The sequence below is a fragment of the Amphiprion ocellaris genome, chromosome 19 (assembly GCF_022539595.1).
Source record: "Amphiprion ocellaris isolate individual 3 ecotype Okinawa chromosome 19, ASM2253959v1, whole genome shotgun sequence".
NCBI classification, from domain to species: Eukaryota; Metazoa; Chordata; class Actinopteri; family Pomacentridae; genus Amphiprion; species Amphiprion ocellaris.
In genome coordinates, this window is record NC_072784.1 from 32,653,490 (window position 1) to 32,669,344 (window position 15,855).

Below are 15,855 nucleotides of genomic sequence, written 5' to 3' on the forward strand. Positions count from 1 at the left end.
AGCTTTTATATATATATATATATATATATATATATATATATATATATATATATATATATATATATATATATATATATATATATATATATATATATATATATATATATATCCTACAATATGTGCAGCATACCTGAAGGAAGATTCTGTGGTTTATTCAGTGGCCTGACAGAAATATGAATCAGTCTTCGGTATTCATGCTGCAGCTCTACAGTAGATTAAACAGGTAGAACTCTGCTGTTCTCTAGAATCCACTGGATCACTGTGATCTGCAGGTCTGAGTTTAGCTCAGCTGAAAGCTTGTCACAGAACTTTAGCAGGCAGAACATGCTTATTATTATTAAGTTCTCTGCATCTGACTTTGTTATGCCTGGAAACATCTGATTTACGTGGAAAACTCATCTACAAAGCATCATTTAAAGACAGTTGATGAAGCAGAACTCAGCGTCTGTGGTGTAAAGAGATTTAAAGTTTTTATATTTACATAAAGCCAGTATGTTTAATTGTATTTTAGATCATCATTCCCTCCATATTCACTCCTTCCATCACCCCTCCCCACTTCCAGTCACGACTAGCTGTTGGTGCATTGCAGCTCTGGGATAAAGTCCTGCTTTTAATCCCAAAGATCAGAACCTCAGAGACCTGAAATGTTGCTCAACACGGCGTAAGAGAGAGAAGAGAAACAGAAACATGGATGCAGACAGACGCATGATGGAGAGAAAACCAGATGGAGGGAAAAGTTCTCCTCTTGTTTTAGTGTTTCTGCTGAAGAATGGGTCATTTTACCAGAATAACCACAAAGTTCCTCCACCTGGTGCATCAGAAATATTTATTCTTGATGATCAAGCTTCAAAAAACTGGGCCAAGGTTGATTTAACCTTTATACCAAAACAAAGAAGTGAATCAACAACTACTTAAATAGGACACACTTTAGTTCAATGTCTACTTCACAGGTAAATGAGGAGAAATGTACCAAAAGTACAACTCTGATGATGTCCTGAAGCTCTCCCACATTAAACTTCTGCCATGATGACGCTTCTTTGTCGTCTTTTACTCTTTTAAACAGCGCTCTCTAGTGGCCATGATCTGGATCTGCAGTGTAAACATGCAAACAGCCAGTGGAGGAGCAGAACCAGGAAAAAGAAGTTAGTCTACTTGTTCTTCTGCATCAGGCCTCAGAGTTGAGTAGGAATAAAGAAGGATGGGATTAGAGAGACGTGGAGGTCCATGAGTCCGTTAGAACCACCTACCTGCTCTCTGACACTTTGGGAGTTTGATTTTTTTTTAATGTGATGACGGGGTCAGTCTGTTAGTGTAGATTAATGCTGGAAGCCCGGCTGCATTAAAAGGCAGCAAAATCCCCTTTAAAGCACATCTAACCCCAACCATCTTCAAAACCTAACTGAAGAAATGATGTGTTGAGTTCTGGTGGGTTCTGAGCTGTGGGCATGTGTTGGCTTCTGAACTTTATCGTGTTAGAGTCTCTGGTGGACGGCCGGGCCTGGACATGGTGTAGATAGATGTACCTCAAGTTGTCTTCTACTCCTTCATTAAGCTACATATCAGCTTCACCTTCTACTGCTGTGAAGTCAGAAACTAGGGCTTCCTTCTTTCCAGAGAGGTCAGGGGTCAACTCATGAGTCCTCCACTTCACCTTCGCTTCCATCCCATGTTTAGGAGTCTAAGAAATCCTCTAATCCTCACAGAGATCCACCTTCACGGCCTGGCAGGGAGGCTTCAGATTGTGCTGCAGGATTTCTCTATGCATGATCGCCGCAACACCCGTTTGGAAAGTTACACAGAAAATAAATCAATAAATATCTTTCTAACCTGCAGAATAAACAGTTAAAGACAGCTAAGATTCAAACACATCGTTTGTGTGGTTTTATGGTCACTCAGCTCCAAAGCTGGAAGCTTATCGGTGAAGGAAAACATCATTCTGAACACACAGAAATGGATTTCTGCCAAAGACCGGCAACTTTATAGACATAAAGAAAAGCAGTAAGAACAGTTAAGCAGGAAGAACAAACCCGCTGCGATCCGAAGACTCTGAGCCTTGAACCCTGACCTCTGCTAGTTTCTCAGGTTGTCAACAACCAAACTGCATAAAAAACTAAGAACGGCCTGATTGGTTGGTGGCAGGAAAGGTTTAGGTGTCAGTACATGAAGAGATATTACTCGTTTATGTTAGAAGTAAAATACATGCATCTGTTCAATAAGATGTGATATCTAACATGCAAAGTTAATCTATTTAAAAGCTAAGGTTTGGATGACTACCCAAACACCAAGACTTTGTCTAGCACCGACACATAGGCTACTTCAAAAACCTCTCCTGAAGCTCGTGGAATCGACCTGCTGCGATACAACTCTCAGGATTTTACAACACAGATTTCTGTTTCCACTGTTCCTGCTTTATTCACATACAAGGGAGCTGGTATTTGACTAGTTTCAGTCTCAGGATTTTAAATTTTTATTTGATCTTACTTATTCTTTTCCATTTCTGTTTTTCTTGACATTGTTTTTCCCCGAACCCCAAAGTCCCAACAGTCCAATGTGTGCAGTGGAGAGAGGAGGTCATGTGTTTAACAAACTCAGTAATCAGTGGCATGTTGTCGTTTCTTCAGCGTTTGTGTCCTTAAGCTGCCTTATCAGACGATGACCCTCCCTCCCACTATCGGCATCATTCTTAGTCCCTAATGTACCTCCCTGTATTCTCCTGAGGAATAAAACTAACTTTAATCTTGTCTCCTCCGTCTCCTCAACAAACGTTCTGACAATAGCAGGGTAGGTTTCCACCAGACCCTATCTCTTCCTCTTTCTCCTTACTTCCTCCCCTCCAGTTATATTGTGTTCCTCAGTTCTTTCGGTAGCGGTTCTTTGGCTTCTCTCCACAGCCGGTAGCCTCGCAGGAGGACAGGCCAGGCTGCTTGCCAGAGTTAATGCTGCTCAGAAGGGCAGGCAGCTCATTGGTGATGGCCCTCTCAATCTTATCCAGCAGACAGCCTCCCATGTAGGAGCACTGAGTGGACAGCGGCTTGAAGTTGGTGACTGGGTTGATGCCAAAGAAGTCACGGTAAGCATCTCGGTTGGGCAGGTCAAATTTGCTGACGTTGGTCTTGGCCAGGATGGATTTAAAAATGTAGAACTTGTCTGGTTCATCCACGATCTCCTTGAAGACGAGCTCAGGGTCACTGAAGAAGCTCATCTTCTCCTTAAAGGTCTGGACATAGCGATCTACCAGCAAGCCGTGGATGCGAACTCGGATGCCATGTTGGCGGATAAAGGCAATCTTGTTCTCCATTCGGTTCTCAATCACCTGATTGAGATCTTCCAGGAGGGAAATCTCCTCTCTCTTGAAAAGCTCACGGCTGGTGTCAGGTGCGTAGTCGTATGGCCAGAAGGAGCTGACGTAGACCCGCGGAGGTTCGGTTACATTGATCAGGGGAGCTAAGCTCCAAAACAGAGCTCCGTAGACCCTCATTAAGTCCTGGGTGGCCAGGTTATCAGCCTTGTTCAGGATGATACGGATCTGGGACTCACGACCCTTCAGCTGTCGGAAGAGCATCTCCAGCTCTAAACCGACGTCCAGCTTTGTGGGGTCAAACACCACGAAGATCAGGTCTGCTCGGTCAATGAACCACTGGCAGACATCGTTGAAAGGATAGCCTGGATGGGACAAGAAGGACAGAGTCAAACAAATCCTGAACTTCACTTTGCTGCTTTGCTGCTTTGCTGCTTCGTATTTCAGTTGTGGCGTCTGACCAGGTGCAGACTTTACCTCTCTCCTGCTGCTTGCGGTTCTCGATGATTCCTGGCGTGTCCACGAATGTCACACGTTCCAGCAGCTTGTGGGGCATCTCGATACCGATCAGCTTTTCCAGGAAGTTTTGGCCAAACTTCTCCAGAGGAGAGAAGGAGCGAGAGCTGTCTGCTGCCATTACGATCCCTTCAACAGAGCGGATCTTCTCCCCATGCATAATGACAGTAAACTCAGAGGTAGTAGGCTCAGCTCCTGCAGGACAAAGTCAGGGAGAATGAGAAGGAAAGGTTAGCAATGCTAGGACTGGGACTGGAACATTTTAAAGAAAGAAAATCTGAGTAGCAGAGGATGAAATCCCGGTTTCACATCAATAAGATGTCATGGATCCAACAGAACTTTGTGACGGCATCTGAACACTTCATAATCTCATTCTTGCACTCATGCATTTAAAAGTTAGATAAGGCTGCTGTAGACTTACGACGACGTGTCGGGAGGATCATCTAAAAATAAAATAAATGTGCATCATACCTGTGTAGAGCTGATAAGGGCTGTCTTGCAAGCCCAGGAGGTAATTGATCATGGAGGACTTTCCTACACTCCAGGGTCCCAGGAACAGCACCATGGGCTTGGAGGTGATCTCCCCGTCTGTTGGGTGAGCAGATACAATGGTGATGAACATCTCAGCAGTGTGGCTAGATGGTGATCAAGACCTTTCAAGTTCATCCCAAACTTTATATTATGTTCAGATTTATTTGTTGCTGATAAGAAGAAGTCTAAGAACTTCATCTGTTCATGTTGACCTGTTTCCTCCACTTTCTGAAACATAAAGATTAACAATGATGTCAATCCAAAGGGTTTCCTGGAAGTCTTTTTTGGGATGAACTAACTTCAGGTTTGAGAGACACTGAAGAGATGTTGAAGTAGCACAGAGGAATATTTTTACAGGCTGAGGAAGGAAGTAAAAAACAGATAAAAGCAAACAAACATGTGTGGAAGCTGTTAGGGTGTTTAAAAGCAAAAATAAAGAGTTCAGCCACAGCAGGACGTTACATTGACAACAGACCCAGCAGGCCAAACTGTGGACATGGTGTCAGGGTGGCAGCACTAAGTTCCCCAATAACCTTCAGGCCCAAATCTCAATGAATTTCATAGAGGATTGTGAAAAATACTGATTTCAAAAAACAAAAAAGAGAAAGAGAGAACACATAAGAACCGAGAATGCTTCACTGCTGATGCCAGTGGCCTTTAAAATGACTGAAAAGATAGAAAACAAGCTGGCCAGGTGAGTGGGTTCCCTCCCAGCTGAACACTGACCACCCTTCCCCACCAGTGCCCTTTACAGCCAAAACTGCACATGCAACCCCCTCCATACTGGACATCTACCACCCTAACAACACAGAGGAACATCTAGCCTCTCTGTAAACTCTGTCTAAGTCTGTTTAGTTTGTGCACATGTCTTCCCTTTCTGTCAGGTGTAAATCTCTCCATGGACCGAGGCTTGGGCCCATGGATCACTTTGACGACACCCCCGACCCTGATGTTAAATCTGGTGTCACCCAAAGTGCAGCATGAAGTTTTGGACCCACAGAGAGCAAATGAAGGGTGAAACAAAGGGGCGGAGCACTTCAGGCGGAGCCATGCACAGGTAAGCCCCGCCCACACCCACCTGTGGCTGAGTCCCCCAGGGTTCGTCCGGGGTAGGCTGTTAGATGAGGGGATGGTGCAGGACAGGAGAGGGTGGAGTACAGAGAGGTGGAGGGAACAGGAGGTGGAGGAAAGCTCAGTGAGGGAGTGAGGTTTCTACAGGGAGGGGAAGACTAACAATGTTCATGAATGGTGGGAGATCCTGCTGGAATCTAGCTCCATATTTGACCTACAGCGTGTCAAACATGTCAACAAACGGATGGAGTTTCTGTGTGGTCGGGTTATTACAAAAAGTAAAAGTTCACTGAGAAACATGGTACAGGTTGAATCTGAGAAGTCTGCATGCAAGCCAAGCCTGAAAGCCACAAGAGGGCGAGCTTCAGTTCATCGAGAGAAAGTTTGTTCTCAGTAGTTCAGTGCAGAGCAAAATCCTTTAAAAATTTAAACTAGGACTCTGCACAAAATGGTGGCAGAAAAATGAAAAGTAGGACTAGTATTACTTTAAGCAGCATTGTGGGTGTAACATGGAAAAAAGACTCTATTCCTTTTTTGATTAACAAACGATACCATAGTTAATTCTAGTATAAAACTGACCATAAGTAGAGAGAATACAGATCATCTCTAACAGTTTCATTCTCTGTAACTGTCTGTGACCCCAGGAATGGGAAATAATATCTTCTGTTATGAGTCAGCTGATGGTGTAAAGGTGATGCATGTTTACAGACGAGTCTACAAATCAGACACTAAAGCAACCCAAACAGAAAATCCACACCACAGGACCACGTGAAGCCAGAAGCAGCTGCGATACCTGAGATCTCGTGCTGCCTCAGCTCGTTGTACTTGTAGGCCTGCTCCATCGGCTTGATGGACGTGTGGTAGATCTTCCGCAACCTCTGTAGAGCCGCTGGAGGACAAGAAGATACGGCAGAGAAGACCGTAAAGATGTTAGAGAGAGATTAGACACTACATCTGCCTGAAAGCTGTAAGTTAAAATGATCCAGTTCTTTAAAAACAGGAAAAAATACATATAAATGAAAAATACACTACTGTTCAAAAGTTTGGAGTCACTTAGAAATGTCCTTGTTGTTGAAAGAAAGTAAGTTTTTTTCAATGAAGATAACATTAAATGAATGATAAATCCAGTGTAGACAGTGTTAATGTGGTAAATGACTATTGTAGCTGGAAACAGCTGATTTTTAATGGAATATCTCCATAGGGGTACAGAGGAACATTTCCAGCAACCATCACTCCTGTGTTCTAATGCTACATTGTGTTAGCTAATGGTGTTGAAAGGCTCATTGATGATTAGAAAACCCTTGTGCAGTTATGTTAGCACATGGATAAAAGTGGGAGTTTTCATGGAAAACATGGAATTGTCTGGATGAACCCAGACTGTTGAATGGTGGCGTAGATCTCTATGTGTCACTGAGCTAACTGTGAGCTTCACTAAGACCTTCTTCTGGATCATATTTGCTCCTCACCTGCATAGTCGCCTGCTTTCTCCTCAGTTGCAAGTCGCAGCGTCTCATCGATGTGGGATCTATCTCTGAGGACGGAGGTGAAATCTTCTTCTTCTTCTGTAAAACAGCATTAAGAAAACTCAGTTTAAGAACCTCAGTGCACGTCTTCAGTGGTCTGGTAGAGGTTTAATGAAGCTGATCAGAACATCCTGGCTTCCAGCAGGATTAACCACAAGCTGATTGGAAGCCATCATTAGTCTCAAACAAAGCAGAGGCCAGAGATGATCAGATGTTTGAACTGAACTTCATCTGCAGCTGCTTCTGTGAGGTACTTTAGAACCGGACCAGAACTAACCCGAACCCACTGCTGTTAGATTTCTGTGCTTTGAACATCTCCAGGAATGAACCTCAGCTCTCCCTGTAGGAATAATCCTTCTGCCATGTTGTGGAATCCTAAATATTTAGACGCTGTTTTTAGGCAAAACCAAAGAATGTTTTTAGCTTTTGGAGACTAAACCAAATCTTTTGTTGCTTCGTTGGTTCATCCATCTGAGGTGCTTATTTCAATATCAATCACTACATTGACCAATCATGTACTATTTCAAAAGCCAGACATTTTAAAGCAGAATAAAGACATTTTAGGGAGCTTTTAGTACGTTTTATTCCTGCATTCGTTGTGTGTAAGAGAGAGAGAGAAAATCTGAAAGTGTTTGCTCACCAGTCGTGTCCACTTTTGGACATATCGGATTACTTAGATCACAGCTGTTAGTACAATCAGCTCTTAATTTAGAAAGCAAGCACTGAAAATAACCAGACAAAGACATGTGTTTGGCATCACCATGGGCTCTACAACAACAGAAAGATACGGCGGAGGGACAGAGGGACTTCCCCAGTCTGATAACAGAGCAGAGAAGCAGCCGGACTGACTGTTCCACCACTGATATCCAGAGACAATCAATCCTCCGTCTTTTCTCATCTATATTTAGCCTCCAATCAGAGATTCATCCGGCTGTGAGGTCGTCCTTGTGCCGAGAATCAGAACCTCATCATGGATCTGCAGACAAACTGCTGCAGATATATTTAGGTCTTCCTGGTTCACACCTCTGGGCTCCCAGATGCTCCTTCATGGAGCTGCTGAGGAGTTTAAAGGTACTTACAGCTTTCTATAGTAGCAGCTGAAGGGTTATTAAAGCAGTCATTCAATGTAAATCAGGCTTTGAGAAGTGTCCTGATCTAACTGATGTTTAAACAGATAAACAGGCTGTTTTCTTACTTCCTGTCAGTCAAGTTAAACTCAGTTCACTGAATGGAAACACATAAACAACGTTCAAAGGAAATCTTAAAACAAGGTGGAAATGTTTCATGTCTTCAGAGAACGTGCTCCATATGTCCTGAGCTCCTTGGTTTTGTTTTTGTTGTTTTATTTCATGCTTTTGTCGTTTTTTGTCTCGTTTGTGTAGTTTGTCCATTTTTTGTTATTTTGTAACTCTTTTGTCTAATTTTTTGGCTCTTTTTTGTTTTGTTTCATGTCGTTTGCATCATTTTTGTCGTTTTGTTTCTTGCTTTTGTTGTTTTGTCTCATTTTTGTAATATTTTGTCTTATTTTTGTTGTTTCTTGTCTTTTCAGTGTTGCAGTCTTATAAAACTAAAAACAGCTGCTCAGGTCTGAATGCTCGGATCTCAGCTGGTGGCTGATAAACGCTGGATTTATGTTCTACTCATCACAAACTGACTCGGGTGAGAGGTGGAGGAGGAAGAGGAAGGATTTGATTCTAGAATAGAGCTGCAGACACCTCAGACCAGAGAGACAACGCTTTGAATCCAGTCCTATCAGAACACACAGTTCCTTCTTATGGAGTCCCTAACCCTAACCCAGAAGCTTCTGGTCCAAACCATCACACTGTACTGCTGCAGCTCTTATTTGCTTCACTGCATTTTTCACTTAAACACTGTGATCTTTATGACTAGGCTGATGTCTAATTTAGTAGCAGGATCTGGTTGAAGTAGAAGGAATCAGCAGGTGGGTTATTTATTCCCTGAGACCTTCCAAAGAGCTCACTAGAATTCTCCACTGAACCATGAAGTTTTCTTTTAGAAAAGACGTTAATAAATGCCGTTATTTTTGGTGAGAAGGGCTCGTATCCCAGCCACCCAGACTGGATGATGACACTGTTTTCTAACCCTAATAATAAACTCTGAATGTGAGGCTGCTGTGGCGTCCTGCTCCGTAACCTGGAGCGAAGCCACCAGCCATGTGGACGATGACTTCTAATGTTTCTGGCCAAGAGTCAGAATGGCACAGCGCTTTGGCCAAAACCAGCGGTGCATCGAATGACAAGCAGAATCATCGGAAGGCCGGTTTGTTTACAAGCCTGCAGCAAGCATAGACTTAGACTAGCATTTTTTTCCATGAAGATAACATTCAATGAATCAGATACTCAAGCAGCTCAAGAACCTTTGGATGTTTTTCTTGTACCCTTCAAGATGAGTTTAATTTGGAAATGCTAGTAGACTGTAGATTCTTGGTAAAGTTCAGGATAGTAGACTGTAGATTCTTGGTAAACTTTACCAAGAATCTACAGTCTACACATCTACACTACTGTTCAAAAGTTTGGGGTCACCCAGACAAAAACTCCCACTTTTCTCCATGTGCTAACATAACTGCACAAGGGTTTTCTAATCATCAATGAGCCTTTCAACACCATTAGCTAACACAATGTAGCATTAGAACACAGGAGTGATGGTTGCTGGAAATGTTCCTCTGTACCTCTATGGAGATATTCCATTAAAAATCAGCTGTTTCCAGCTACAGTAGTCATTTACCACATTAACAATATCTAGACTTGATTTATCATTCATTTACTGTTATCTTCATTGAAAAAAAATTGCTTGTGACCCTGAACTTTTGAACAGTAGTGTATGTTTATGAACTACAGGTTTTCAAAGATAAATAGATTAGCATTAATTAAGACTGTCTGACTTTAATAGAGGGTTTCTAATTCATGAACAATGTAAACAGTAATTGCAGTCAATCAATATATCTGATAGTATATTAGACCACAGAAACACACACAGGATGCTTCAGTACCTGCAGTAAAATGACCTGTAAAGCCTATAAAAAGAGTCCGGCTGTGATTAAGACCAGAGCTCTTCTGACACGCTGCTGGTTGAACAACGCCGCTGATTCTAACCGAGTCAACCTGCTAAAAATAAATCTGTGTAATGCTGCTGCCAGCACGGTGCGAGAACAAGGAAACCAAAAGGTTAATAGCAGAATAAAAGTAGGCTCTGAGTAACACTGGAATCCCTCAAAAGGTTCATTAACGACAAACTCACATCTGTACAGCTGTTCAGGCTTTATCCTGAGGGTGCTGCAGAATACTGTAGAAGGTAAAGAAATGTTTCATCAGAGCATCTGATCGTCTTAATGATGCATAAAATATGGATGTTAACCTTTTAGCATGTCAGGAGGAGTTAACGTCTCTGTTGCTAAAATATGAAAAAAAAAACATCAAAGACATGAAAGCAGATTTAGCTCAGATGAAAACGACTAAACTGTTTCTGCTCACATGACCTTTAGAGACGCCAAAGAGTGATGTCATTCATGTGGCAGCCATTTTGAAACTTTGACGCGTGACATTGTAGAGGTTGGTTGATGTGGAATCCAGCAGAGAAACGAGAAGGAAGTGAGGTCATCTGAACAGTCGCTGGTTGAAGGTTCTAATGTGGTCACACCTTCAGAGGACTGTTTCCTGATTCCACTTGGAGGCTCAGAAGCTTTTGAGGAACTCCTCCCACCTCTTTCTTCCAGCTTCTGTAACTCGACTCATCACTCAGTAGAGTCCCGTCTTTTAACGCTAACCTCCAGAGAGGCCTTAACTGCTGTGAACTTGTTAACACCTTCCAATTCAGCCAGTCCCTGATGGAGGCCCTGCAGCAGCTAATGTTGCCCTCCTTTGCATCAGCGCTCAGATTTAACCCTGCAGGCGCCAGGGGAGATGAACCCTGGACATCTGTGGACAGGACCCGGTGTCCTCGCTGAGCCCGTTGCCACACAACCCTCCCTCAGTTTGGAGAAACATTCTGATGGCATCTGCACATCCTGCAGGAATGTTGGTGATTTAAGCCGACCATTGGACCAGAATAAATCCGATCTCAACTGTAGAGTCAATGTGGATCTGTGCAAAAACACACACATCTACCACGGAAATGTCTTTCACTTATTCAGATATTTAAATTCACCACACTGATTCAGACTATCGGAATCAGAGCCCATTAAATAAGAGACAGAAACCAACCAGTGGAAACAACAGAGTTAATCATTAGCAGTAAAAGAAGTAATATTTAATTTAAAATACAACCAGGGAACGTCCCCGCCTGAGTTCTAATGCATGTGTGTGTATTTCCACTGTGTATTTTAGGTATGTGTATATGTGTGAAAGACCAGGATCACGTTCTGCTGCAGCACAGTGAAGGTAAATTGAATTAAAGTGAACATGATGAGGGTGGTGGGCCTGGAATTCCCACTTAGAGGATTTATCCTGAGCATGGGGGGATTCAGGCAACCTAGCTAGGCCAGGAGTTCCTCTGGAAAGATCAGTGGAGAGGCTTTGATTTCAGTCAGATTTACAGAGATGAAGTAAACTTTTTACCACTGTTTGTAAAATATGAACAGAGCCCAAACTTTGGTCTCGGTGACATTACGGAGCATTTCCCTGAGACAGAGAGATGATTGGTGAAGAGTCCATAACCCTACAAAGGCAGATGGTTGCTGAGGTCGATGGTGTGAGGGCAGCAAGCAGAGTCAGCAGGGTGTGGTGAGGAGGCCACAGATGGCAACAGGTGGCCCAGTGGAGCTCCTACTCCCCCAGCGTCAGAAATAGCCCTACAATGGATCAGAGGATGGACAGAGGAGGGACCAACGGCTGATGACTATTTTGAGGTTTCCACTGTTAGAGTGGAGACTCAGAGATGTCCAACAGAGCTGTACTGTAATGCACAAACCAGCCAGGAGAAGCTACTACACCAAATAAAACACCTGATATCTAGAAAAGGAACTCAGTCTTCATTACCTCAACTGGTAGAGGAGTTATTCAAGTTGACTGTGCATTTAGTTCTACAGTAACAAAAACCATCCAAACATCAGAGACTCTGACGTTCGTGAACCTCATCCTCACTAAGTCCTCTCAGAGGTCACCGAGGAAGGAAGCCTCAGAGAAAGGCACAGCTCTTTACGCTGAGGTGTTGATCTGCTGCTCGATCCCTGCTGAGAGCCAGAGAGGACGTCGGGTGTCCTTGAGGCTGGAGGGCGTCTTGAGGAGTGATCAGGGAGGGTATGATTGGCGTGTTCCTTCTACTACCAGCAGCACAGGGATGTCCCAGACACGCCACATGCCATCAGAGGGAATCACGTAGAGACGGCGCTGCTTAAACTTTCATTTGCTCTGCAGAGGCCGAAGATATTTCAACGGCACTAAGGATGGATAATATTACAGCACGAATAAACACACAAGTCTGAAGAACCAATGGAAACACAAAGACGCAAGAACATCAGTGTTCATCTAAAGCGAGGCAGAAATATTCTCCACAGAGCTTTTATTTGTGTTTTATATTTCTAGCAGCCTGATCATAACGCTAAAGAACTCTTCTAACTTCTGTTTATCATCACATGACAGCATTAACAGGTGCAGATGAAACCTTGGAGCCGAGCAGCATCAAGGCAGCAGGCCAGTCAGGAGACCTATGGACCAGCTCCCTGAAGCTGTTCAGCAGCTGCAGGTTAACGTCTGTACAGGTGAGATGGATCCGAATACACCTGAGCTCACTGATGTCCAGGTGAAGGTCTTTTTCTGGCAAAATGAGAACTTCTGTCATGTCTATAGTGTCTAAAGTCATCATGTCTTTATTTTATATCAGAATGAGGATCGTCCATGCACGCTGGTCATGGAATCATCATCAGTCACGTATGACAAGAATTCACAAGATCAACATGACCTGCAGGCTTCAGCTGTTCTTCTCAAAAACTGCACACAAAATCTGCTAGTGGCTCAGCTTCTGGACAGCTGGAGAACATGAGGAAACCAATGAGGACTTTCCTTCAGAAGGAGACGACCCTTTCTGGTTCTGTCTGCACAGCGATCAATCAGCACCAGTAATTAGACTCTGAGTGGTGACAGCTTCATGACTCTCAGAACTGTCCTGCAGGTGCTGCAATCAGAACTCTGCTGGAACAAAGATCTGTTAGCGTTCTGGCTCCAGCACCAGGAGACTCCTGCAGAAAGAGTGTTTGGAAGCGTGAGCTGCAGCCGGCCCCTCCTGCCTGGAGAATGCATGTCCCTAAAAGGCCAACTGCTGGGAATAAATTGCGATTGTGACAGTGCAGAGTGACAACAGCTGTGCAGGGTATCTAAAGTGACGCCTGGGGCTGGGAGGGGTGAGGAGGCCGGATGGAGGGAGGGCGGGACTATAGTGGACAGTGTTGGGTTTCAGGAGGCCTTCCAATCTTAGACACCTGACAGCAGCCTGGAATATGGAGGCCTGGGTCTGGGCCGTGGAGCTCAACGCCACCCCAAGGACGGACAGGGGTGACAGACAAGGGTAACAATAACCGCCCCGTCCAGACCACCAGAGCCGCTCTCACTTTTAGACCGGGTAATCCGGGAGTAGCTGAGGGCGATTAGCTGACATTCACCTCAGGGTTGGACAGATCTACTGACAGACACTACTGATGTCTGAAAACGCTGCACACAAACAGTCATTTTAGCTTCAAACAGACACAAATGTAAGAAGAAACCAAAGAGAGCAGATGAGATTAAGCTGCTACGCTGCTGCCCTGGTTAGACCAAGACTTCCCACCAACCAGTAGAGCTTCAACAGCTCTGAATGATCCTCAACTTCTCTCCTCCTCCAGAAACTCACCAAAATGTGTAAAACGACATCAGTTCAGACATCAGATGGACAGATGTTACAGTTTGGTATTCATAATTAAAAATATCACCAGGAATCAGGTAAACTCACGGTTTAGTTGTGGCTGGCAGCTGTTAAACTATAAACTGGGACACATTTTAAATAGTCCAGCGTGGAGAAAGACCGGGATAACATTTCTGTCTGGTTGGAGACTCTTAAAGCCAAATCACCCCCACAATGGAACCAAACACTCCCAGAACAACCTGCTTCTGGATCTGACAGCTCAGTCCTGGTCTTCCTCTAACAACCACTGTGAGGCGAAGCTAACAGAGTAATCCAGCACTGATTCATCAAACAAGCCTCCAGACTTCCACCTTTCCATCCACCATCAGTACATGAACGTCATGCAAACAGTGCAGCACCTGATTCCACCAGAACGAGTCTTACCTGCTGTGGCCTGCAAAAGCAGCAGGGAGAGGAAACAGCAGATCGAGACTGTACCCTTCATGATGGCTGCCAGGAGAAGGGTGATAGTCCCACAGACTATATATACCCAGGAGGAAGGTTAGAGTGCAGAGAGGAGGCGTGGTGGAGGGCAGCTGGTCTGGTGTCAGCGGGACGCTACATGGATGAGCAGCTGACTCTCCTTTTAGAGACGCTGAGGTTTGGCCTTAGAACCACCTCTGTTCTCCAGAATCACTGGACCTTTTACTGAGAACTCTACAGAACTTGAGTTTAAAACTCTGTAACGGTAAAAATAATAACTTTATTTAAGTAGCAGCCTTAAAAACAGTGTTGACAGTTAAAACATGCAACACACACAATCAAGCAGAGCAGTCAATTAAAATAAATAGTAAAAAATGATAAGTTCATATGAAGCCAAACTGTCCTATAAACATGTAGGAGGTCACCAGAATCAGCAGGATTCATCCCTAAGTGGCATTCAGCAGTAATTCATCCTGTTGTTGAGATATTTCCACCAAACCTGGGGCTGACCAGTTCATGGAACGGTATGTGTGTACGGTAGTGTATATGATATAAGTTGGTCTTTTCCAACATGTCAGACTGAATGATTTCCATAACAGTTACTTATTTCAGTTTAACAGATAGAAAATGAACACTGCTGTCTTCTGAATGAAAACTAAACCAAAAAAAGAACCAAAGACAGTCCAGTGACCTGCTGTGGATGAAGAAAGACGATCAGATGTCTGGAGCAGCTTCAATTCAATTCAATGCAATTTCATTTATATAGCGCCAATTACAGTCAAATTGTCTCAATATGCTTAACAGAACCCATATGCCTGAACCCCAGAGCAGCCCTAAGGAGACAGTGGCAGGAAAACACCCTTTAACAGGGAAAAAAACCTTGAGCAGAACCCGGCTCTTTATGTGGGGGAACCATCTGCTGCTGGCTTCACTCTGTAGACATGTTGTTCGTGGTAGAAAAGCTCTGAAGCCTCGTCAAAGCCTGACTCTGGTAAAATGACATGACTCTCGCTGGGCGGCCATGTTGGTAAAAGTAGTCCCAATCAGAGTAGGAGAGGGAGGGATGAGGGAGGCCATGCCTGGAACATAAAGGCCCTGAGTCAGCCTGGAAACCCTCACACAGCTAAATGCTAGGCGGATTAGTGCTTTATCACACTCCAGCAGACACAGTGTGGTGAACATAATCTCACAATTCCTCGGGAATCAACATCTCAACTGTAAATTAATCCCCAAAAATGGCAGGAGTTTCTTTCCTGAGCGTGTCCATCCCAGATGACACGGGAAGCGTGTCCAAACGTTACAGCATGTTTGCTTCAGAGCGTAAAACTGCCTTAATCCTGAGCAGCTTCACTGCCGGTGGAAAGTGGTTCACATGGTTTCTTAATGAGAATCTGGGCTTTCAGGAATTCTAGGCAGCATTAATTCTTTGTCGGTTACACACAACAAACTCTGACATCAGTGTGCATGTTTGTTGCTGTCAGCAGTAAAATGGAAAACCATGAACCTTCACGCTGTGACTGCATTGATGGATGATGTTTTCTAAGAGATGTAATTTGTGCTTTAACCCTTAGATGCGTCTAAGGGGTCAGTGGGTCTAAAATG

General features: G+C 43.9%; 1 protein-coding gene across 2 annotated transcripts; it reads right to left on the minus strand.

Moving 5' to 3' along the window:
• Positions 1–1,951: 1,951 nt before the first annotated feature.
• On the minus strand, positions 1,952–14,367 carry srl (sarcalumenin). Of its 2 annotated transcripts, XM_023291218.3 has the most exons (7): positions 14,215–14,367; positions 6,883–6,978; positions 6,210–6,305; positions 5,424–5,459; positions 4,286–4,402; positions 3,776–4,009; positions 1,952–3,663 (listed from the first exon to the last, which is right to left on the minus strand). In XM_023291218.3, the coding sequence occupies exons 1-7, from the start codon at positions 14,273–14,275 to the stop codon at positions 2,852–2,854; spliced, it is 1,452 nt and encodes a 483-aa protein (XP_023146986.1). In that variant the 5' UTR covers positions 14,276–14,367; the 3' UTR covers positions 1,952–2,851. The 2 variants fall into 2 exon arrangements, with proteins under 2 accessions (XP_023146986.1, XP_023146987.1); XM_023291219.3 differs by lacking the exon at positions 5,424–5,459.
• Between the last annotated feature and the right edge of the window lie 1,488 nt (positions 14,368–15,855).

Bases quoted from the DNA above. Each gene is read 5' to 3' on its own strand.
- srl (XM_023291218.3), bottom strand. From the start codon at position 14,275: ATGAAGGGTACAGTCTCGATCTGCTGTTTCCTCTCCCTGCTGCTTTTG. The intron at 5,460-6,209 runs GTATCGCAGCTG...CTCATCTAACAG, and splicing joins GAGGCAGCACGAGATCTCAG to CCTACCCCGGACGAACCCTG. The intron at 4,010-4,285 runs GTATGATGCACA...TTTGTCCTGCAG, and splicing joins CCCTTATCAGCTCTACACAG to GAGCTGAGCCTACTACCTCT.